Source organism: Lissotriton vulgaris, chromosome 4_1, assembly GCF_964263255.1.
Source record: "Lissotriton vulgaris chromosome 4_1, aLisVul1.2, whole genome shotgun sequence".
Lineage (NCBI taxonomy): Eukaryota > Metazoa > Chordata > Amphibia > Caudata > Salamandridae > Lissotriton > Lissotriton vulgaris.
Window position 1 is genome coordinate 477,424,491 of NC_141691.1, and position 26,143 is coordinate 477,450,633.

The 26,143-nt window shown below is 45.3% G+C and overlaps 1 protein-coding gene across 1 annotated transcript in view; it reads right to left on the minus strand.

Moving 5' to 3' along the window:
• Nucleotides 1-26,143, minus strand: part of TYW2 (tRNA wybutosine-synthesizing protein 2) — a 173,872-nt gene that overhangs the window by 40,019 nt on the left and 107,710 nt on the right. The window contains exon 6 of the mRNA XM_086964617.1: nucleotides 11,342-11,451. Within this exon, the coding sequence (XP_086820743.1) occupies nucleotides 11,342-11,451 (110 nt within the window). The remainder of the gene's footprint in view (nucleotides 1-11,341; nucleotides 11,452-26,143) is intronic.

Here is a 26,143-nt window from a genome sequence, read left to right on the forward strand (position 1 = left end):
CCCATGCATGCTCTGCAGTCCCCAAACCTGTACTGACAGAGTTACTGATCTTTTTGTATTATAGAGAATCAAGTCCACAGCCTCTCCTGCGAGAGTTCAGACTTCGAAAGCCTAGTAACAAGTCCCAGGTCTCCTGTGTAGTCTGCGGATGTCTGAACACTCTGCTTCATTCTAAATGGTGTTCTGATCTTTGTTCGTGAGAGCTCAAGTGTCATTATGCCACAACAAAAAGTGGAATTTATTTGGCAACAGAACATGCATCCGCTATTTTTAAGGAGCAAGTGTCCTGTTCAGGTGTTGCTGCTACTTGCAACTTCCAGAGTGGCATAGTGACCTTCCAGTACTACCTTCCACTGCTGCACAGGAGGACGACAAAGATATGCAGTGTCTTGAAGAGACTGCAGCGGTGGGCAAAGGAATTAAAGACATCAACTTCTGGGAGTTCTGTAACCACCCACTGTGAGAAATAAATTTAGGAATAGGGTTCTAAAGTGTTACCTGAAATCCATCACTTGCAGGTGTTGACGTCTTCTGGTTATTACTCATTTTGTTTTTGAAAAAAGGCCAGGGCCCAAAGTATGAGATGAAAAAGACAGTTTGTATCATGAACAGGTACTATATTAATACATGGATATGTGGAGGACTTCATTATGCATGCTTTCGACTTGCTACTAGTCCTCAGGGAAATAAAGTATATTGCAAAACCAGTACCAGAAATATCTCATCTGGAGAAAGCTAATCTAATCACCAATTATGCTGCGCTGTTGAGGGTTTCACCCGTTTTGTGACAGAAGTTACGATTCGAGTGCTACACTGTATAACTGAGTTATAAGTAAGTAAAAATTAACTGCGATATTATGGTTATGGCAGATGGTACTTGTTTACTTCCCCCTTCAGCTACCTTAGCCTTTTTAGAAGCGTTGTTAGGCGTTTTGGAATCTTTTTATCTGAACGGAGGTTCATTGTTACTTCCAGGAGATCTGCATCTAGATATGGATGATAACAAAAAGGTGCACCAGTTTCTTCAAGACACAGAAAATCTAGGGCTTATGGGTCTCTAGTTGGCAGGTTGGTACCTTTGTCCAAGTAGGGACCCTTCTTTCTTGTCAGGGTAATGGGGATACACTTCTATAATAACCCCTGCTCACCCCCTTGGTAGCTTGGTACGAGCAGACAGGCTTATCTGAGAGGCAGTGTGTAAAGCATTTGTGAACACATAGTAATACAGTGAAGACACTACAAATGGTCACCACACCAGTTTAGAAAAATAAGTGAACTTTATCTAAACTAAAACAAGACCAATCAACAAAAATCCACAATACAGTAATAGAAATATGACTTTCAAATGGTAGAAACAGTTCTGTTCAAAGCAAATTGAAGTTGCGACAGTTCTCACACAAATTACCTTGGATGCATCAAAAATACAAGCAGAAAGGGCCGCAGGGGAGGTGTTGCGTCGGTTTCTTACACTCAGGGAAGGCGATGCGTCGGTTCCTTGCTCCAGAGGAGGTAATGTGTCTGTTCTTTACTGCTGAGCAGGGGAGGGGAGGGGATTTGTCGGTTCCTTACCGGAGAGGAGTTGATTTATCTTTTTCTTACTGCATGGGGACGTGATGCATTGGTTTCTTACTGCGTGGGGAGAGGATTAATCGGTTTCTTTCTGCGTCCCCCAAAGATGCGACAGACCTGGCGCCTCGATGCAATGTGTGATGATTCGGGACGATTCCTGCATGCTTTCAGGTGCACCACAGGGCGTGCGCTGGAATCGGGGTGGTGATCTCGTACTTCAGTGCACTCGATGCGGGGTGCGGCAATTTCTCGAGCCGCAGGCAGGTGTGTGTCGCACTTCTCCTTGTTGGGTTACTTTTCCAGCTCCCAGTGGCAAACAGCCTCCAGAGGTCCAAAGGAGTAGGCACCTCTTAGCATGTCAGAACTCTCAGCAAAGATGTTCTGGGGAGCTGGTGGTGAAGTCTTTGTGTCCCTGAGACTTCAGAATAGGAGGCAAGCTCTGGTTCAAGCCTGTAAAGATCTTCCTCAAGCAGGGGCCACAGCATACTGCAAAGTCCTTGTCCTTTCCATGGCAGAAACAGCCACTGCAGGCCAACCCCAGACAGTAAACAGCAAAGAGGCAGTGTTCCTCCTCAGTTTCACCAGCTCTTCTCCTTGGCAAAGGTTCCTCTTGATTTCCAGAAGTGATCTTTGAAGTCTTTTCTATCCCTGAGACTTCTAACGAGAGGCAAGCTCAACTTCAAGCCCTTGGAGAAAACTCACAGCAGGATGCTGAAAGCACAGTCCGGTCCATCCCTACCCAAGACAGAAGCAACCACTGCAGGCCAACCACAAAAGCATACAGCACAGGGGCAGTACTCCTCCTACAGCTTTCCTGGTTCTTCCTTCTGGCAGGTTCCTTCGTTCAGCAGCAATCTAAAATTCAGGGTCTGGGTCCCACTTTTTATACAGCAAACTTCTTAGTTTTCTGGTGACAGAGAAGCTCTTTGCCCCGCCAAAACCAGTTGTGTCCTCTCTGATGCAGCTGCCGAGCAGAAGGTGGCAAGACCATTGTGCAAGGCAGGCAGGGTCTATTCTATTCAGGTGCAGGGAAAATCTCCTCCCAACACTCTACATGCAGATCGGGCCTTTCCACTGAAGTCAAGCTAGCCGGGCTGATGAGGTGTTACCACGAAACCGGTCCAGTCCTCGGATGCTTGATTCCGGTCTGGGAAAGATATGGCTGTTGTAGTTCGGACTGGACTGTTCCCATGGGGCACAGGGTCAGAGCTGATTTGCATAAAGCCATTATCTGACCCAGGGTGGTGTTGAGTGCAAAAAACGATGGATTTAGGCCCAGATCCTTGTACTGGGGTGAATGTAAGACATTGATCTACATTCTGTCCATCAATTTGTTTTTTGTAATTTTCTCCCTGAGTGTACTGGGGTAGCTCAGACGTGGGTCCCAAAGCCTCCACACCACTGGAGTCAAGCTAGCCGGGCTGATGAGGTGTTACCTCGAAACCGGTCCGGTCCTCGGATGCTTGATTCCGGTCTGGGAAAGATATGGCTGTTGTAGTTCGGACTGTTCCCATGGAGCACAGGGTCAGAGCTGATTTGCATAAACCATTATCTGACCCAGGGTGGTGTGGAGTGCAAAAAACGATGGATTTAGGCCCAGATCCTTGTACTGGGGTGAATGTAAGACATTGATCTACATTCTGTCCATCAATTTGTTTTTTGTAATTTTCTCCCTGAGTGTACTGGGGTAGCTCAGACGTGGGTCCCAGAGCCTCCACACCACTGGAGTCAAGCTAGCCGGGCTGATGAGAGGTGTTACCACGAAACCGGTCCGGTCCTCGGATGCTTGATTCCGGTCTGGGAAAGATATGGCTGTTGTAGTTCGGACTGGACTGTTCCCATGGGGCACAGGGTCAGAGCTCATTTGCATAAAGCCATTATCTGACCCAGGGTGGTGTGGAGTGCAAAAAACGATGGATTTAGGCCCAGATCCTTGTACTGGGGTGAATGTAAGACATTGATCTACATTCTGTCCATCAATTTGTTTTTTGTAATTTTCTCCCTGAGTGTACTGGGGTAGCTCAGACGTGGGTCCCAGAGCCTCCACACCACTGGAGTCAAGCTAGCCGGGCTGATGAGAGGTGTTACCTCGAAACTGGTCCGGTCCTCGGATGCTTGATTCCGGTCTGGGAAAGATATGGCTGTTGTAGTTCGGACTGGACTGTTCCCATGGAGCACAGGGTCAGAGCTGATTTGCATAAAGCCATTATCTGACCCAGGGTGGTGTGGAGTGCAAAAAACGATGGATTTAGGCCCAGATCCTTGTACTGGGGTGAATGTAAGACATTGATCTACATTCTGTCCATCAATTTGTTTTTTGTAATTTTCTCCCGGAGTGTACTGGGGTAGCTCAGACGTGGGTCCCAGAGCCTCCACACCACTGGAGTCAAGCTAGCCAGGCTGATGAGAGGTGTTACCTCGAAACCGGTCCGGTCCTCGGATGCTTGATTCCGGTCTGGGAAAGATATGGCTGTTGTAGTTCGGACTGGACTGTTCCCATGGGGCACAGGGTCAGAGCTGATTTGCATAAAGCCATTATCTGACCCAGGGTGGTGTGGAGTGCAAAAAACGATGGATTTAGGCCCAGATCCTTGTACTGGGGTGAATGTAAGACATTGATCTACATTCTGTCCATCAATTTGTTTTTTGTAATTTTCCCCCTGAGTGTACTGGGGTAGCTCAGACGTGGGTCCCAGAGCCTCCACACCACTGGAGTCAAGCTAGCCGGGCTGATGAGAGGTGTTACCTCGAAACCGGTCCGGTCCTCGGATGCTTGATTCCGGTCTGGGAAAGATATGGCTGTTGTAGTTCGGACTAGACTGTTCCCATGGGGCACAGGGTCAGAGCTGATTTGCATAAAGCCATTATCTGACCCAGGGTGGTGTGGAGTGCAAAAAACGATGGATTTAGGCCCAGATCCTTGTACTGGGGTGAATGTAAGACATTGATCTACATTCTGTCCATCAATTTGTTTTTTGTAATTTTCTCCCTGAGTGTACTGGGGTAGCTCAGACGTGGGTCCCAGAGCCTCCACACCACTGGAGTCAAGCTAGCCGGGCTGATGAGGTGTTACCTCGAAACCGGTCCGGTCCTCGGATGCTTGATTCCGGTCTGGGAAAGATATGGCTGTTGTAGTTCGGACTGGACTGTTCCCATGGGGCAGAGGGTCAGAGCTGATTTGCATAAAGCCATTATCTGACCCAGGGTGGTGTAGAGTGCAAAAAACGATGGATTTAGGCCCAGATCCTTGTACTGGGGTGAATGTAAGACATTGATCTACATTCTGTCCATCAATTTGTTTTTTGTAGCTTTCTAAAAGTGGCATTTTCAGAATTTTAATTTAGAATCCAACTTCACCCTAGGTTAGGATTTTAAATTAGGATTCAAGAGACACCAAACATGAACCAACAATCTCTTCTCATTTACAAAATAAACTTATAAAATGTAAAAAGGCAACTCCAATGTTATACTATGTGAGAGATAGGCCTTGCAGTAGTGAAAACGAATTTAACAGTGTTTCACTACCAGGACATGTAGGACTTAAAAGTACATGTCTTACTTTTTAAATAAATAGCTCCCTGCCATTTGGGCTGTCCAGGCCTACTCTAGGGGTGACTATGTATTAAAATGGAATGTTTAAGCCTGGTAAAAGTTGTATTCTGCCAGGCCACAAATGGCCGCTTAAAACTGCACACTCAGGCTCTGCAATGGCAGGCCCGAGATGTTTAAAGGGCAACTTAAGTGGGTGAAAAAATCAGTGCTGCAGGTCCACTAGTAGCATTTAATTTACAGACGCCTGGGCCCATGTAGTGCACTTTACTAGGGGCTTATAAATAAATTAAATATGCCAATTGAGCATAAGCCAATTCCACCATGTGTTAAGGACCGAGAATAAGCACTTTAGAACTGGTAAGCTGTGGTAAAGTGCACAGAGTACTAAAGCAAACAAAAATGAATTCAGCAAAAAGGGGAGGAGGAGGGCAAACGTTTGGGGATGACCCTGAAGAAAGGGTAATTTCCAACAATAGTTATAAACAAAAATCAGACAATTGTTTTAAAAATAAAATGGATATGCTATCCATGTGTCAACAGTGGACAGCAGTCTACACCCTGAGTTAATGCTCTTCACACAGCGTGCCATTTAGTGAACCAAGCTGAGTTATACAAATATTTAAAATGTTTAATCTGCACTGAACATAATGGCCAATAGTGCATTTAAGCAACCTTGTGCCTAACGACCAGAGCTGCCTACTTTGGAACTGGGAAACCAGGTTTGGGTCTAGGCCTCGCCGCAACATCCTGATTCTGGGCAAATCACTTAATCTTCCAGTGCCCACAAAAATGTATTTATACTTATGTAATGTAACTAGGGCCGGATTATACAAAGTGCCTTGGGGGTTCAGTGGGTGTTTGCGCCCACTTTGCACCCCCCCATTCGGGCACTTTGGTATTACAGAAGGGGCCACAGACACTTGTGTGTCCCCTTCTGTAATACATATAGTGCCAGCGCTATCATCAGAGGGCGAGGGAATCTCCTAGCGTCTGTGCCCGTGCCATATTACAGATGCGGGCACAGAGGCAAAGAATGTCAGGAGGCACACTGCAGGGCAAACCTTGGACATGGGTGAGCTGGGCTCAGGCCGTCAAATAGTTAGAGGGGCGCAGCAGGGAGTTACCTGACAATGTAATGTAAACAGCTGCTTGTTCCATCCCACTTGGTCTCACTCAAGTCCCGTTAAAGACTTTGTAATCAGCACTTAACGTACCTCCACATAATTGGTAGCACCCAATCATGCCCTGTCCTCGTCCCATCTTCCACACACCTCCTGCCATCACACCGCAATAACCCCTCAACAAACACCATATTTTCTTGCTGGCTAGGGCAATGTCCTGCTCAATCTAATTTAGGGCAGGTCCTGGCAAAGTGACGCTGTGCATTGTTAGTGCGCCTGTGATGGTAGCCATAGGCAAACCTTTTAGGTGTATGCAGTCACTCACAACACTCGCCTGCAAAGGGATCTCTCACCCCTCTTAAAAGTGCAGGCAAGTTGTCACTTGATAGTGAAACACTTAATTTCACTTGAATGCGCGGCCCCCAGTGCAGCACGACTTTGCAGCTTCCCTAGGGGCAGCACATTCAATATGATACAGTGTCACTCTCCTTTTTTGCACAGGACGCACCTTTTGAAAGGTGCGCTCTGCGCAAACAAGAAAAATGTGCCGCATTGTGTAATACGGCCCCCAAGGCTGCATTATGCAAGCACCTCCAGTCGCAACGGGCAGTTGCACCAGCTTACTGCGCCCGTGGCACTTTAGTATTACAGAAGGGGCCGCAGATAGGGTGACCAACCGTCCTTTACTTTCAAGGACAGCCCATAAATTAGCCCTTAAGTCTGTTGTCCAAATGTCTTCACTGACAGCATTTGTCCGTAATTTCAACCTCTCAGCTAAAATACAAAAGTGTATTTACACAATTTAGATTCCCCAGCTACAGTGCAAGGGTCTGGAAGTCTTACGTGCTCATTTCGGAGGGAGGGGCAGATGGCTGAAAAGAAATAAGTTAGTCAAAGGGAAATCCCTGGGTGTGCACTATAGCAGCTGTGTGTTGTATTGCTATATGGGTTCTAACTGCTCATACGACCATTCATTCCAGCTATATCAAGGGCAAAATTCTTAAGGAAGGGAGCATTAGATGAAGAGTTCCACACTAAAAAGTGAACGTTCACAATCTCTTTATTTTTTATAAAATTAAAAACTCAAAAGTTCAATTAAAAATCCAAAGAAAATTCTTTGAACAAATACAATAAAATTTGAACAAATAGTTAATAACAGTTCATTACACACAAACACAGTATCACAATCAATAAAATTATGCCACACTGAAGAAAAATAATCATCACTAGTACAGTACATAAGCAAATAAATCCTTTTCACAAACCCCCTAACACTGTGGCCTTAAGATTCTCCTGCCACTACTCATATAGATCCACTGGCCCTTTCTTTGATAGTGGTGGTATAGTAGACAGTATCAAAAATACATGAGTATCTGCTACTCCCTTGGCCTTGTTTGGATTTTGGTAACAATTGCGTCGACGCGTTTCGGTGTTCTATTACTTGATGTCATAACACCTTCATCAGAACAATGCCGTCTCTTTGGGGTCACCGGCTTCTAGATATACATTTAAAAATCTCTGTGGGGATATATAGAGAAAGAAACAATATCACTCTTCTGGGGGCATATTATAACATACCTAATATCCAGCATCTTGTTATTGTCTCCAGATCAATCAATCACAACTCGGCCATGCTTTCGTGTTGTTTGGGATTTTATACGGGCTATCCCTCCTGTTTGATCTAATCACAGTTTCAACCAAGGCACCTGATGAAAAATACTTGATTGAAACTGTGATTAGACCAAACAGGAGGGATAGCCCGTATAAAATCCCAAACACGAAAGCGTGGCCAAGCTGTGATTGATTGATCTGGAGACAATAAATAAGATGCTGGATATTAGGTATGTTATAATATGACCCCAGAAGAGTGATATTGTTTCTTTCTCTATATATCCCCACAGAGATTTTTAAATATATATCTAGAAGCCGGTGACCCCAAAGAGACGGCATTGTTCTGATGAAGGTGTTACGACATCAAGTAATAGAACACCGAAACGCGTCGACGCAATTGTTACCAAAATCCAAACAAGGCCAAGGGAGTAGCAGATACTCATGTATTTTTGATACTGTCTACTATACCACCACTATCAAAGAAAGGGCCAGTGGATCTATACGAGTAGTGGCAGGAGAATCTTAAGGCCACAGTGTTAGGGGGTTTGTGAAAAGGATTTATTTGCTTATGTACTGTACTAGTGATGATTATTTTTCTTCTGTGTTGCATAATTTTATTGATTGTGATACTGTGTTTGTGTGTAATGAACTGTTATTAACTATTTGTTTAAATTTTATTGTATTTGTTCAAAGAATTTTCTTTGGATTTTTAATTGAACTTTTGAGTTTTTAATTTTATAAAAAATAAAGAGATTGTGAACGTTCACTTTTCAGTGTGGAACTCTTCATCTAATGCTCCCTTCCTTAAGAATTTTGCCCTTGATATAGCTGGAATGAATGGTCGTATGAGCAGTTAGAACCCATATAGCAATAAAACACGCAGCTGCTATAGTGCACACCCAGGGATTTCCCTTTGACTAAGTTGTCATTGTAACCTGTTCCCTGGTGACAGTGGGGTACTCTCTCTTGTATTTACCTGAAATGAAATAAGACCAGGGTGTCTGCTTCCCCAAAGAAATGCAAATGTGTGAAAGGCTGCTTGGTAGGTTTTAATTGCTGCAATCCTTGGAGCTTCCTGATGACACGATATTTTGTTTTTGCGAGGTACAGTTTGTCGACAGATTTCATGAACTCGAAAATCTATTGAAAGAGCAAGAGACTAGGACAGAGCAAGCTGTGAAAGGTGAGTTCAAGCGACAGAGAGACGCATAAAGAAAACTTGAGAAATAAAAAGGTACAGAGATCAAACTGCTTACTACCGGATGATGTGCGATTTATTTTCAACTGCTGTTTTGCAAGCCGAGTTATAGCCACCTATGAGTTTGGCAAAGAGAATATGGTCCTCAAAGTATACATTTTCTACTTAAGAAATTGTGTGCAAAAGTGTTTAACAGCACTGTAAACTGTAAGATGATTTGGGGAGTAAAATTCCTGTTGCTGACTTCCGTATATATCCTACAGCACACAGGTCTGAATCCTGTCAGGGCTTGCTCAGCTATTCATCCTACCAAGTCTGATAAACTGTTTACAACTCAGTTCGGCTAAAAAAACAAAAAAACTGTAAATAGGAAGTTATTCTTGTTCTCAGTTCCTCTGGGACATAAAACCCTTATTTTGGTTGTCTATTTACTTATATACTATTGTGTGAACTCCATTGATGTGTATGTAAAAGGTTCCTTTTGTCCTGAATTTTTGTTCTGAATTTTTACACTCACCGTCCTGAATTTGCAACCATGTCAGTTGGTCACCCTAGCCTCAGTGGCTTGTGTGGCCCCTTCTCTAAGAGCCCAGAGCACTGGCGCCAGGGCTAGAGTCTGGTGTTCATGCAGGTACACGCAGGTACCCCCCCCCCCGCCAAAACGTTAGGCCTCACAGAAATATGTAGAAGTTGTGCCAGTGTAAGACACCGTCACACGTTCAGCAGCGCCTGTACATTGTCTGCTTTCCATTCCCAGCAGCAACGTGCAGGCAGCTAGGGAGCATTTTTTCATCTTCAGCTGTGTCGAAGTTAAGGGGCCACCCGGCCTCCTTTTCTTTTAATATGCCTGGAACCTCACACTTAAATGTAAATGCCACAGAGGGAAACAAAGGCACACAGCTTGCCTTCTCTTCACAGGTACTTAAGAGAGGCATGCTTTTGCCTTTGTTCTGTCCCTGTATATAAATGCAGACACTGTAAGACTGTCGGATGGGTTAGCCTGTACAAGTATTTACACACATAATTTGAATAGCCTTATTTTATTTCTTTTATAGCACTATGAGGTAATTTGCATACGGTCTTACTTGGCAGGTTCCCCTACTTCTTTTTATAGGACTTGTGCCCTGGCTGGCGTACATATAGTACCAGCGCTATCCTTAGAGAGCGTTCCCTCATTTGCATGGGAGGCGTGGCCCCATGCAATGAGGAAATCATTTAACTCTACGCACACTCCATATTATCGACGTGGTGCAGCGACAATGCACCTTCTAAATGCTGCCCTCTAAATGAATGTTGGGGTCCCCCCCCCCTCACCCCCCAGACATTCCCTTGCAGGTGGGTGCACTCACTCACTGCACCCGCCCAGCAAGGGGATCTCTAATTTCTTATAAAAGTGCAGGTGGGTTACCGCCTGCACAGAGAAACACTGAGACGCTTTTAAACAGCTGCTCTGTATTTCTCTTGAATGCGCTGCCATGGGGGCAGCACGAGTTCCTGGCTGCAAAGAGGGCAGTGCATTCTTCCTGATTGGGCGCACTTTCCATGTTTGCACCGGGAGCACCTACTCTAAGGTGCGCGGTGCGCCGTGGCGCAAGCATGGACAGTGCGTGCGCCCGAAGGCTCTGATGCTCATGGAAGGCGGTCCAATACGTTTGGGTCGAGCTCGCACTACATAAAAGCATAAAAGTGCCACAAAAAAAGTATTATGTCCCAGGTGAACTGTATCAGCACGATTGCTGTAATGTACAGGTGCGATCCCAAGTAGGAATCAGATTAGATCAAACCGGGGTCATCAGTGACAGAGCATCAGTCAGTAAGTACTGCAACAGATGGGCCAGTGGAGTTAAAGATCACTATCTACTGTCTACCACAAGATGGCGCTTAGGTACCTCGGAATATAAATTAAACATTGAATTGATATGAACAATTGAAGCCAGACGAGAAGAAACACAAGCACGTTGCGAGGAAGGGAAAGTACACAGCCAGTCAGTTTTTATACTTTATTACAAAGATCAGATAATGGTAATCAAGCCTGCGCTGAAAGACTAAGTGATACAACTATAAGGCAGAGCCCAACAAAACACTTTCTCATTCAGGTTCAGCTACCTGCCAGTGCATACAAATATAACGTCCAATACCTTAAAACCGATGCCGATAACGGACTTCAAACGTCACTTAGTGGTTGTGCATCGTGTTGTAAACTCAACAAGTGTTTTAGATTGAAACAAGTTAACATGAGTCCCCTTAAGGCCTCACAAAAATGAAAACAACTTGGAAATATGCAAGTTACCTGCATATAAATCCACGACAACTTCCCCCGAGCAGCACAGGGAGACTACCCGGATCTTCTCGGTTACATTCCCACGAGAAAACATACACCTCGTCACGTCAAACGAGTAGCTGTGAAAGGAAGCAAAGCAAGTTTAATCGTAACTGTTTATGCAGAACAGTCGCACACAGACCACCCCTTAACTTCCTTTCATATTACAATATGTAAAATATGACATGACTCATACACACCCTCTACCTGGTTCCGACTTCGACAGGATGGTATGGATCCCTCCTACTCAGAAGGCTCACTTTCCGTGTTTGCACCACAATGCACCTTAACCCGTTGCGTGCTCCTGTCGGCCGTTGGCCGACTTGAGCACTACCTCGCTAGTGTTGCCGTTGCCCAACGGCCAACGCAGCTCCGCACATTTTGCGGAAGTGCCGTACTGCCGCGAAATCGCGGTCGCGGCAAAGGGGTTAAAACAGGTGTGCCAGGTGCAAACCGGGATAGCGTGCTTTATTACATTGAATGTTGTGCCCCCAGAGCAGCTGCGAAGTCGTGGTGCCCTGGGGGCATTGAATTCAAGGGAAAAATAGAGCAGCTTGGAAGCAGCCGCTCGGCGTTTGTGCAGGCCGCAATCCACCTGCACCTTCAAGAGGGGCAAGAGATCACCTATCAGGCAGATGCAGTGAGCGACTGCACCGGCCTGAAAGGGAATGTTTGGGGGGGCCTCCATGGGACCCTATTTCCCACCTCCAAGGGACACACTGTCAGTGCGGCTCTTGACAGCTTCTTTGCCTCAGGCACCCCCATCTATAATACGGAGTGGGTGCAGAGGCAAAGAGATTCCCTCATTTGATTGGAGCCACGCTCTCATGCAAATGAGGGGACACCCTCTGGTGATACCGCTGGCGCTATAAGCGTACCAGGCCTAGCTGTATTACAGAAAGGACCGAACAAGCATCTGTGGCCCTATCTGTAATACCAAAGAGCCCTGGGGGCGCGCAAAGCGGGTGCACAAGCCAGTTACACCCCAGCTCAATTTTCATAATATGGCCAATGGTATACAAGCTAGGGCGCGATTGACCCAATTATTTTTAGGTGGGGATAACATTTCGAATGTAGGGGCAGAGCCATGTTAGTGGCTGCAAAATTACTCATGGGGGGCAGCAAATTAACACAGTTAAATTCTAGCTTTTAATTTACTAGGGGCAGTGGACCTGGCAAGATGTAGGATGCTGTATTGTAATGGCAAATGGACTATTCTAAAACGCTCAGGGGCCTGCTGAATAGATCTTAGTATAATAATTGTTTATTTATTTGCAATTGTACTGTTCATACGGCATCTACCAGCATAAATACCTTTACAGTATTTTCAGGGGAGGATGTTTAGTACACGAGCCAACTCTTGACATCATGAACAGGATTCCCTGAGACCAGGAACTATAAGCACACATTATGTAGAATCTGCAAACTTTGGTAATGCATAGTAAACCCGAGCCCCAGCTCCCTTGATATATTCTTGCCTTTAGTATGCTTGGACACTCTCATAGCCTGAATACAGCACACATTTGGAAATATGTTGAATGTACAACAAAAGGAAGCATAAAAACCCCCCAAGCACAATGCATGAGTAGCTATGGTGCTGCCGCAGTAAAGAACATATACACAAACGTGCAAAATAACCATGAACAATAGTACAACAGAAACACCTGCTGTAAAAATATATCTGTCAATAGAGCTTGAAGAACACCTTAATTCTGTGGAATATGTACAAATGTGCTCACTGATGGCATTACGTCCAGTGGTGGTGATATCCAGTGGCGTAACCAAACTTGATGGGGTTCTCCTGCAAAGTGCAAGTAGGGGCCTCCCCAAGCTCTCAAGCCTGAGGCCTGCCGGTGCCGGAGGAGACCCCTTGAGTGCGGGTAATGCAGGGGCTTTTGTTACGCCACTGGTGATATCCTGAAATAAGGCTTCTTAAGGGGATTCAGTAGCATAACACATTTCTTGCAGAAAAAAATGGTAAATGCATAAGCTGGCTTCTAACAGGACCCTGGTGGCCTCCGTCATTCCGTCAGCTCGGCTCCCTGTCCCTCTCTACCTCTTCAACTACGGGCACACAGGAAAAAGTAAGACCTAAGTAGGATCAAAAGATTTTCTGTATTGAAACATTGGAGAAGAAAGACAATCTCCAGGCTCTCACTGCCTGAACTAGTATTCTTGATCATTGCACCAAATTCTAAATCGGTCACCTCACAAATATTAATATACCTGCATTCGCTGGCTCCACATTATTGCTCCCACTTTTTCCCTAACTACTGGTTGGTTAGATATTGTTGACGGACAATTATCTGTGAAGCATGGTTTCTTCTCTTCCATGGAAGACCGCTCCATCTGCAAGTCTCTTTTCTCATTCCCTTCAGTTGTTCTCTTTCGTCTCTCCTCGTCCTGGCTTTAGGTTTCTCCTGTCCGAAGCGTGTTGAGGTCACCAAAGTTATACAAATAAGAAGATAATAGTAAGAACAGCTACAGTCAACAACCACCGTCCATGTGCACTGACATTCTATGTCATTTACTTTAAAGCAATTCCGGGTTTCTCTCGCTCATGATCACTCTTGGTATTACAAGGTGCATGTTTATGTCTCCATGTAGGTTAGTGTCTTTCTTTCTCTCTTGGTCTATCTAGCTATCTATGGGCTTCTCTCTTAGCCTCTTGTCTGTGAAAGGAGCAAGAGGAAAACTATAGGATTATTCATAAGAGAGATTGAGAAGGAATACATAATTTCCAACAGTCACTTCTTCTCCCCTTTTTGTCGTATCACACATATCCCTTCCGCACTCCCTTTATACAACTTTGCCACCTCTCAACCACATAGTGCAACCAAACGTTTTGAGAAAATGAATCCGAAAGGAAGATTGAGAGGTTCTGGTAGAATGGGCAAAAAGTGGGGATAGAAGATTTTTATAGGGATTGAGTGCTTTTACCACTTGAGGAATTTTCAGCCACTTTTGAGATCCCAAGAGGGCAATTTATATTGCATTGGTGGGTAATAGCTAGGATGCGCCTGCACTGGGGTATGGGTATAGAGGAGCCTCAACTGCACAGCGCTTGTCAAATGATGTGCACTAGGTCAGGCAGCATCAAGGTGGGGACGTGTCTTTATCGGGCACTGCAAAAAGATATGGTATCACCCCATGTATGTCTTGAAGTGAAGTGAGAAAAGGAGTGGTGGCACCCATTTCCAAAGTAGTCTGGGTGAAAATTCTGGCGAGTTTGAATACTGTGTCTAGGAATGAGAGATTGAAATCTATTAATTTTTTTTACTTACATAGGGCGTATCTGAGTCAGGGGAAGATATCTAGGATTTATCAGGGCACAGCTGTTGCATGCCCTAGATGTGAACATGGAGCCGAAAATATACATATGGTGAGGTCAGGTCCATCATTGAAGGGATATTGAAGGAAGTAGTGTCCTGTATTAATGAGGTGACTCAGAGAGCTTTTGAATGTGCGCCTATGATCTGTCTTTTAGGGGGATTTCCAAAACCTGCTAGGTGCAAAAACACAACAGGGTTTATTGACATGGTCCTGGTACTTGCCAGATGGGAGATAATCGTACATAGAAATACGGCTAGGCCGCCCAGGGTAGCGAAATGGAAAGAGGAGCTAATTCGGTGGGCGGGCTATAAGAGAGCAGTGTTGTATGGAGAAGTGAGGAAAGGAAGAGAACCTATTGACAGGGTACGAGCATGGGATCATTTATTAGAATGCCTTCAAAATCCTGATATGGTGGACAAATTAGGGGAAGAAATTGTGTAGAAGAAAAAAATAACCTCTTAATTTCTAAAATGAAAGACCAGGATTTGGGCACATGTGTTTACAAGTTTGAAATTTACTTTGTGAATCAGTATGCAGACATGTGATGGGGTATGAACTATTCGAGGGGGGGTTGGTGCATTAGATATTATAATGTTTTATTTTAAATGCTACTAAGACTCCGTTTAAACCATATACACCACACAATAGTTTCCCCTCTGGCTCTCACCCTACACAAACATAGCACTACTTTGTCCCTTATCCATCTCCCTTACTAATTCTCCTCATGTCTTCAGGGCTTACCCTTCCACACAATAAGTGCTCCCTTTCTACGTGAGCCTGCTGGTGGTGGATACTATGGCTCAATTTTTGGGACCTGAATTTATTTTTCATCATCAGACACTGACAAAGAGCAAGAGACACAAAGTCAGGAAGGAAGAGAGAGCTAACAAAACAGTGAAAAAGGTTACAACCAGGGATGAATCCAGAAGAGTGAGATAAATAGACAGAAGTGGAGGGTGGTGGAACAAGGAGGCATACGGTGCAATCAGCTGTGATATTTATCAACCCTGACATCTGGCAGTGTTGTAGCGTGCTATTAAGCCAAACTTTGGGCCCTGTTATTATTCATATTGATAAATTAAACATTCTCACAGCCCTTTTCTCTCTCATGTCCTTGCATGCCCTCACCCATTTCTCCCCAACCTTTCCCTTCCCTCTTCAACACTTACCGCCCTGTCACTTTACATTCCTCCTCACCAAAGAACCAGGACACACGATCCCTGCTATTCAGGGTCATTTCCAATATATTTCTTCCGAGGTTCCTGGGACAGTATATCTTTCAAGTGAATTGCAAGTGTTTCCATGCCGGACAGATCTCTCAGTATCTGAAATGTGGTCAACCTAAATAGAGAATGTAGGCTGCAGATGGTCGCTATGCCAACTGCCAGGTGGCACCTCAAAGCTGCTGAGTCTTGCTGTGGTCTCACAGCCAGTGTTGCTCTCTGTCCACAATCAGTTTAGAGCTGCAGTCATGCCTCTTTGATGAAGGCAAACACAGATCCTCAGAGTGGGCACCTAAGCTCATCGAGCCACCAGTACATTACACGTCTTATTACACTAGGTGTTCTAGGTTGAAAATATTGGCCGGACTGAAGTAAGAACAGTACAGTGCTTTTTTTGCTACAACTTTGCATCCCTGAAACAAAAACAATCAAGCTATTGCAGGGGGTAGAGCTAGCTGCGGATGAGGATGGATGCAACCTGTTGGTCTTGCAGACCAGCTCCTTGTTTTCTAGGAAGGTGCATGTCCCCAGAGCTGCCTGTGGACGCCAAGTGAGTCATGTGCCTGGGAACATTTGCAGTGCTCCTCACCGATGCACCTTTTGGATCCCCAACGGTGGTATCATCCAGTGCACCCACCCATACCTTCCAGCCTGTGAACTGAACTGTGGATCGAAACTGCCTGAATCCACCAATCCCTGTGTAGTCCCTCCCCGGAGGGGGAAATCTCTGCAGCCTTAGAATCACTGAGGTCCCACTCTGCGGGACGGTACTGTGGGAGTGTTCCACTACGGTGGGCTTGCAGTTTAAATGAGACCATGGCCTACTCCGAAGGAGCTCTACAACACAATTTTCTTGAGGTCCAGTCTCACATCTCCATGCTCCCAGGGACTGCAGTTAACAGCACCATCAATCTGTTCGGACCACAACACCTCATCTGCGCGCCACAGAGGGGGCATATTTTGTACTTTGGCTCTAACCTGGACACTGTGAAGTAGAGAGATTATCTTGTAGAGTATGGCCTTGAAATTTGTGATTTTGTCTTTATCTTTCCAGTCACCTCATTGTAATATGACAGCAGGAAAAAAGGGAAAGGACTTCTTTACACCACATAATGCAGGTTCTAAAAGTGGGAGCAACGCTCTACCTGTGGAGTGCAATGAATAATCTGAAATCATGATAGGGAATGCGCCTAGTTTAGGTCAAGCAACACCCTATACCCAGAGCTGTGATTGGAAACTAGTGCCTGAAACCGCTGTGAGGGGCATCGAGAAGAAAATAGAAGACATGAGTGGAAGCGGGTTTATCATGGAACCTGAAGTAGAGAAAACAGATCAGAAGATTGACAACTTTGGTGAGGCAGAGGCTGCATTTGACCTGTGAGAAATTGAGTTCTTTAGTGCGGTATTATTTATTAATTTATGGTCTGGTCTCTTTGATTTCCCCTTCCCTGGATTGGTCTTGGACAAGCAATAATGAAGACAATAGTGTCACACCTAACTGATACAAACTCTCCCACAAACAATTTGGCAATTATCGCATTACTTTCCTGTTTCCTTTTTCTTGTTTGATGGTGCTTGTCCATAGAACCTGGAAATTCCCGTTAACTACCACTTTGACTCATGGGTTGTTTTCACAGGTTTCGCTTGTGCTGTGCTTGTGAAATGCATTGTATTAGAATAAATCTTAAATGTGGCTCACATCCCTCCCCCTCACTTACCTGGCTTTTCATTGGTTCCTGTGCTAGCCACTTACTTTTCCTCTATTTCTATTGGCTGTAGCATATGTTCCTGCATTTACCAGTGCTTGTTCCTCAACTGCATCTCTTATCAGTTTCCAACAGCGGAAATACTGAGTGGGACTATTTTTTCATACAGTTTTGCCTCTTTCTGCTTTTTTTTTTCAGATTTATGTAACGCAAATTATCACCCAGAGAGATTAAGAGATTTGCCCAGAATTACAGGATATTGCCCTGCGGAGACTCCAACCGGGATCCCCAGCTCTTGAGTCAGCAGCTCTGGCTGCTGCTCCACATCCTCTACACTCCAGTTATACTGGCCTGGGAGCTCTTTCCTTTGTCCCTTGCTCGGGGCTGCTTGTGCACCCGTGGAGTGCATGGGCTCGCCATGCCTCCAGATTAGCACATTTAGACGACGAGTGCCCGACATGCTCTCAGCCTGGCACCTGCTCGCTGCTATTTGCACTGCCCCACTGACACGGATTCTGCTGCCTCGGACAGAGTGGCAGACCCTGGGTACGCAAGCCGAGCAGGAAGGTCAGTGACCCTCTCCTACCGTTGGTCACCGCAGCACCCCTCTCCACCCCAATCTTGGCACATACCTACAATCGGAGCATTCTTTAACAGTGCAGCTAACATAAGGTGCTTCGTGCTGTGGGCCCCTTGCTCCTACTCTTATAAGAAGCCGGCACTGCTTTTCTTTTCACTTTGGGGTAAAAGAACTGGTGTTCACTTCAAGTAGAGCGTTTCCTTCCATTTAAAGTGTGCCAGGACGTGCTGCCTTGTGCAGCGCACAGTGTGGGAACCTCAACCTCCCCCTTCTTTATGTTTGTTGGACTCTTCATTCAGAAGGATTTTAAATGTAGCAACTTACCAACCCGGTATCCAGGAGAGACCAAGACACATCCGGCCGGCAGTGGCGTCTCTACTCTAGATGTGATTTTAGGAGGGGGAGGAGGGGCCACACAAGGGGCAACTTTAACTTGCAACAGACGATCATGAAGATTATGCGCATGTGGGGGGTTTGAGAATGATTAAGCACAAAAGTAAGCAAAGCACGATATTATGAGATAAAGTGACATAGCACCCGCCCCCCCCCCAAAAAAAATAAACATGGTGTGTACCGACTGTTACACATTGGCACCAATGGAGAACACATGGCAGAAACTCAAATAGTAAGCTCACTGAAGGTGTAAACATTTCTCGTGAGGAGGGTGCAAAAAACTTCAAAAAGAAGCAAAAAAATACATATTTCAAAACTCTGAGCTGAATACTTGTGAATCCTCAGGTGTGCTGCCAAGCACAAGTGAGAGACTAAATATGTCAGAGGCGGCAACGTTTACAGAGGTATGGTTAGCAGAGGGACGTAAGGTAGATTAGGTCCTCATGGTAATGTGAAGGCATGTGCGTGCTGTTTCTCAGTCTTTTTTTCTATAGTCAGAAATTTCCACTATACCATTGGCATGTGTTATCTTTAATTAAAATATTTATATAAAGTAGTGTCACTTTTTAAGCTGACTGTGAAATGATCATTAATGTGGTCTGAGGAAGGGGCAAGGTCCTCAGAGTATCTCAATCACTCCCATTCTGCTCACACCACTCTCTTCTGCAGTCTTGTTTTTAGATATTTACACTCTTTCTCCTCATCTTTCTGAAACACCCAATCTACATACATTGCACCTCATCTCTCTCTCCTCTTCAGCACTTCTTTTCACTCTCTCCTTTCCACCCGACCACACACACACAATGCACCCACTCTGAGCACTGCATTTTCTTCAACTGTCGTTTTGTCAATATTTTGACAACTGTGTTCCTCCATCACACACTTTTGTATATAATTACAATTGGCACATCTGACCATTGTGCTGTGCACTCTGCAGAGAGGCCAGGAATTGGATGAGCAAATATTTTGAAACCCGTTATGCTCAGATTACAGGCACTGTGAATGATTCGCTCTCCCTTCAATTTGAAATCCACATTTCTTAATTGCTGTCCATTATTAACACCCAGCCAAAATCCGAACTCACAAAGGAACCTAGAAGCGATTATTTTCACAGTAAGCACTATATATGAATAATATGTTGCATGAAAAACTTAAGAAATAGACCATTCTGGGATTGCAAGAGAACATTTAAACAGGTTCCTACCACATTTCGATTCCCAGGCTGAGAGGACAGTGTTAATATGTAGGTTTCGTCTGCACAGTGCTTGCGCTCTGCTTGTGAAGTCTCTTATATAGATCTTAGAAGGGGGCTCTTATCAGTTCCCGGGGCCCAATTACTGGGTCCAACTGCTGTTGTGTGGAACTTTTTTTCCTTTGTGTTCACTTTCCCTGGCTGCACGCCCTTGAAACAGCTGTGTTACATTCCTGATCTTTTCATTGGGACGCCACCAAGGAGTATTCATTTGATCTCACTCTACATTTTATGTGGGCTTAACTTCAACTCGATTTTATGACTTTATTTTGGGCAGTTATATTAGTGTGCCAGTACAAGCCTTTGTGAAAATCTAACGTCACTCTCTCTCTCCATATTGGAAGAATTAGACAACACTACCATCTACTGGTTATTTTTTTAATTGAATATTAAAATTGCTCTTGCATACATTTTCCATTCAGTTTTTTTATGGTCCTCGGGTACTGAACAGAGTACCGGTAGTCAACTCGGATATCTTTGTTTTTAGGTTTAGCCTGTAAAAACAGCTATTCTTAAATCAGATCGGCGAAATCTAATGCATTTACCAATAGTTTGTATATGCCAATACATGCGTTTAAACTACAATATCAAGCAATAAAGATAAAATATCTGCTAAAAAAAAGTCCATGGTCACAAATAATATGCAATTACATACTGAGCAAGTCAAGTCCTTCAAGAGGAGGGTGTGGGGTAATTTCCACCTCAACAGATCATGGATATGGGATTGAAATTGCACATCTAATAGCAATGAGATGTAGGTTTGGTTTAATGGCTAAGAAACAGCTCTAATCATGGTCTCCTTTTGTGTGAATATGTTTGATCCTGGGTATACCACTTATCTCCCCAAGGCACACCGCCAGCAACAGCCAATGAGACTTAGCATACCCAAAGGTGACTCAATTTGGATTTGCTCGACACAAAAAACAACACACAAAAAAGGTTGTCTCGAAGGAACTGCCAAATGAGTCCCGCATCACCAACCCTCACTCACACTCATAAAAATAATAATCTCTGGAAGAATTATCAACTGCCATGAGTAGTGGAGGATAAACCCACACACACTGGCCTAGCAGCTCTAGTATGCGAGGTGGGATGTTGGGAAGCATCTGTTCAAATGTTAGTTGTTGGCTGCATCCTAATTTAATTGCGGGTTTCTAACGCGAGAATCGACTCCCGAAGGAGTATCTCTGCGCAATAGACCGCTGGGGAACCCGTCCTGGCTTTCCCTGTGAGATGGTCCCTACTGGGTATCTCCAAGGTGAAACCAGGCATCCCCGGCAAATGTGGGGGGCCATTGTGGAGATGAGGCAAGCTAATGCCCAGAGTTGCCGAGTATGATCCCTGGTTAGAGTAGGCACTGAGGTGAGAATTATCGAGTCCGCTGACCCTGGTCCACGACCCTGCCGCGTCGGGAATTAAACCCTGGTCCCGGGCCGTCCTCTGCTCCCGGGTCTGCCGCCTCTAACCAGTGAGCCACACCATCCTACCATAATAGAAGTATAACCTTGGTCGCTGCACATCATCATCATCAAGCTAATACTCTTGGCATAGCAATGCTCTACAATGCGATGTAAGCACACATGTAAGAGCATAGTGAAGGGCACTCCTGAAGTGTAGCTCCAATGGGAACTGGATTTATGTATTATGCCTATGCCTGTGTCTATCGTGGCCAGTGCACTTCTGCGTATTCAGCTGAGCCTCCCGTGCAGGTTGGAAATTAGTCTCCTAAACCATTTTTTTTAAACCTTAAAGAAAATAAGGTTTGTTATCAGTAAAGATGCTTATAAGAAATTACTTTTATCCATATGTATTATGGGTGTAGTGAAATATGGATTTGTGTCGTTTTCTGTCGTCCTCCGTCTTTCCACTTTCTAGCCAAGCTGCTTAGAGTGATGGATGTAGCTGTACTTAGGATATTCGTGCAATTGTAAAATAATGCAACACATTTTATACCGTTTTTTAAAAAAAACTTTCTTTCAAAAATACTTCCCAAAATGTTTTGATTTTCTTATCACTGGCTCTTTCTCTTGATTACATTCTGATGTGAGGTGCTATCGCAATAGTTTGTTATAGATAAGACTCATAGGGTGGGGCAATAGGTAAGCCACCTATGATGGCGGATGCTCTTTGCTGAGGCCCCGCACTGGCCTCAATCATCCTGCATAACCCTGCGAGGAGGAGATCCTACCTCTCCCAGCCAGCGCTCCTGCTGGGCCCTCCTGGCATCCGACGGGGGTGCGGCGAGGTCTTGGAACGAAGTACCTTATTTACCGGAGCAGAGGCCGGAGATATCCTGGGCTGTGGGAGCGGAGTGCAGAGGTTGGTGACCCACTGGACTGGGGACCCTGCTGAGTAGGGATGTGGGGACAGAAGAACGGACGCCTGCCGAGAGTCGCCTGGGGCAGCTGCCTTGGCCCCACTCTTGTGGGGCACAGGCAGAGAGGCGGATATGGACCAAGATGACTTCACCCCTCTTGGAACCTGAGGGTCGGGCCTCATTTGGACTTTTGCCCATGGCATGGCTGGGTGTTAGCAAAGGCCATAGTGTGCCCAGGCCCACTAAGTCACCTGTATTCAGCTGAGGCTCGGCCTATCAGTAGGCCTGGCCAGGCTGGTGTGGTGTGTCGCCCAAGGGAGGAGGGGCAGCAACTGGAGACCAATATGATGCTGCCTAAGGTGGTACTGGGCATGGACTGGCGTCAGTGTTCGAACAAGTCTCACCGCCTGTATTTTGATGAAGAAGGCGGAGACCCGAGTGACTTTCCTTGCTCTTTCCCCCTTGCCCCTTATTGTTTAGTTGCTGCCCCCCTGGATCTTTCTCCCAGGAGAAGTATACTGGACATTGGTGGCAGCCTGAACGCTTCTAGGGTTTGCTGGGGGAACCTTTGGGTGACCAGAGGAACACCTGTGAGACAGGGGATCCCCGGCCCACCAAGGCACTCCGTTTAGCCCAGTTGAAGTAGAGGGCAACCCAATACAGAGACTTTATCTTCTCTTCATCCTAGCTCTGACCACTGGCACACAGTGTACTGACTTGGCGATAAGTGAAAAGGTGGTAAAAAAGTGGGGCAGAGGAGGCATTCTCTTCTCAGGGGAAGACTGGCCGTTTTACACACCCTGGTGGTGGACAATTTGGGCCAAACGGAGGTGTTACTACCCCAGACACTGGTGGTCGGGAAGTCACCGCTGTCCCTTCGTCAGTAACCCTTCAGGCCATAAAAGACTTACATGCAGCCCTAGAAATCAGGATTCATGGGGCTAGCCTCGAGGTGTCCCATCTGAGAAAAGATTTGTATCAAGTAGTAGATTGGATAACTGCGGTTGAGACTCGCATGTCTGAAGGCGGAGTTGAGTTGGATTTTCTCAGTCAAGATTTTTCTTAACAATGCAAAGTGGCCCGACAGCTAGAGTGCCATGCTGAGGATGCAGAGGGAAGATATAGGTGCAGAGACTTGCGCTTGGTGGAAGTAGTGGAGGACCCAGTTTAAAATCCCGGAATTGGGCACAGGGTATTTCAACTTACTTTCTGACTAAGAGAGCACACGTGGCTCTGACTAAGAACCCTACCGGGTGCACCACACACTCTGTCACCATGAGGCTGCTGAACTACTTGGACAGAGATGCCATCTTAAAGGCAGCTCGCACCCCACAGAGAGTTCATTTACAGGCAGCTAAGATGATTTTTCCAGACTACACAGCACGCGCTTAATAGGAAGGATACTAAACATGACAAATACCCAACACATGGCTGAGAAACTGATGTTCATCTCATGGAACATAAACAGGTTAGGCTGAAAGGTTAAGGGAGGGTTTGGGGCAGAATACATTTGCAGGCACTCACCCGATCGGATGTTGCGACAGGAAACCCACTTGATGGGCAATTATTATAAATACTTCCAGAGAACCCAATATGTCTAATTAGCATATGTGGGATTCGCAAGGAGATCGTGATGAGTGGCCATTATGTCTATACAACGTCCATTCCTCACTGATAGGCAATGTGAAGACTCTGAAGGTGGTTATGTGGCAGTACAGGGAAAATGGGGTAGGCCAGACATTCTCATAGTAAAGGTGTATGCACCTCCCAAATCCCGGCGTCATGTCCTCGACCAGTTAGGCTTCTGAAGCTGAAATATATTTGATCAGTAGGGACTTTAATAAGGTTATCGACTGAAAGTTTGATAGAATCTCTCCCTGTGACTGACATCACGAGCGCCACAGGTCTAGAGCATATTATGCTTTGGAGATTCAGGAACCCATCAAAAAGACAATGGGCTCGATGTAGGTAACTATGAAATAGATTCCCAAATATCGGATTTTACCGATTCGGTATTTAGCAATCGGTATTTTATATGTAGCTAAAAATTCGGTAAAAAATACAGAATCGGTAAAATTCGTTATTACCGAATCGGTAATACCGATTCGGTATTAACCCCTTCCATGCTGGTGACGAACCCCAGCCGTCATGCACTACGGTGCTCGTGTGCTGATGACGGCTGGGGTTCGTCATGGCCCGCCCGTGTTCGTCCGGTGGCCGCACACGGGAAAAAAAGCGGCCCCATCGAAGGGGTTAAGGAATCACCTTCCCATTCATTCCTATGGGCCTGGAGGCCCATAGGAATGAATGGGAAGCCATTCCTACTACCAATTCGGTAAATACTGAATCAGTAATAGGGGAGCATATTCAAGGGTGGCAGGGTGTCACATTGACACCCTGTTGCACCGATGATTCGTGCATGTGTGCACATGTGGCGTACATACATGCCCTAAGGGCATGTATGTCTGCCATATGGCACTGAGAAAAAAGCAAAACGTTGCTTTATTTAAGGTATTCGGTATTTACCACCAACTTGTAGTTGGTGGTAAATAACGAATCCTGATAGCAAAAATGCACTCACTTGAGTGACACCTATATAGCTTTTAAGGATTCGGTCATTTACCAATTCCTTAAAATAAGGATTCGGTATTTGACCGATTCCTTAAAATAAGGAATCAGTAAATTACTGAATCCTTAAAACCTGCCTCCTACATTAGAAAAGGCTAAATACCGGTCGGTAATAGGATAATTACAGATTTTCGTCCGTTACCGACTGATATTTAGCTACCTACAAATGGCCCAATATTCCTTCCTGTAAGGAGTTCAAAAGCCCTTATCTCGCCTGGACTACTTGCTCGTTCTGGCCGACGTGGTTAGGTGGGAGGTGGAATATCTGGCCAGGAGAATTTCTGACCATTCTCTTTTGCATATTATAATAGGAACCAGCAGTTGAGAAACGACAAACCCATAGAGGCTGGACATGTGGGCACTGAAAGATAAAAGGGTTGTCAAAACCCGGCAAGTTGACGCTCAATTGTACTTTGAGGGAAATAAAGGTGCCGTGGAATCCCGGATTATGCTCTAGGAGGCACACATTGCAGTACTTAGGGAAAAAGTCAAATATATAGTTCATAAAAGGAAGATCAGGGAACAGGTGCTGGTGCTTGAAAAACAAGTAATGAACATAGAAACAGCTTGTTTACAGACAGGCAGCTATTGGCGATCAGGGATCAATACTGTAATCTTACTTAAAACGCAGCTCAACATTATTACCTCTCAGTGCAGAGGAAATTGCATGAAACAGAGGCAAAATGGACTTCCTCGTAGCATGGCTGGGATGAAGAGGGGAGATGTGCTTGGTGGTAGGGATAGTTGCAGGGAAAGTGGAGGTTGTCGAAACAGACTGGGATATGGCACAGGCATTTGCACAATCCTTCTGTACCCTTTATGAGGCATGGAGAGAATGCAGAAAGCAGGATATAGAAGCAATCCTACATGAGTTGTAGGTTAGGGTCTTAAGAGAACTAGATTGGTATGCACTGGAGGAAGATTTATTCCTGGAAGATATTCGGTGTAGAACTGTATAAACGATTGCCTCCACTTCTCAAACGGAACCTCCTAAAACGGTTTCTGACAGCCATAGATGTGGGAGAACCCTCACCTGACCCTAATATCATATTATCATAGTCGTGATTCCCCCCAAAAAAGAAACCCAAACATCTCTATGCCTCATATAGGCCTATTTCTCTCATGAACACCGAAAGCAAAATACTGGCCAGAATATTGGCACCACAGGTAGCCAAGGTGATCAACTCCATGATTGATAAAGACCAGCCAGAATGTATGCAGAGGAGGGCATCGAGGCTCAGTCTCAGAAGACCACATGTTTGGTTAGACTGAACCAAATATGAGGGAGACACCAAGGCCACATTGTTGTTAGATGCAAAGAAGGCTTTTGACTCCATCAA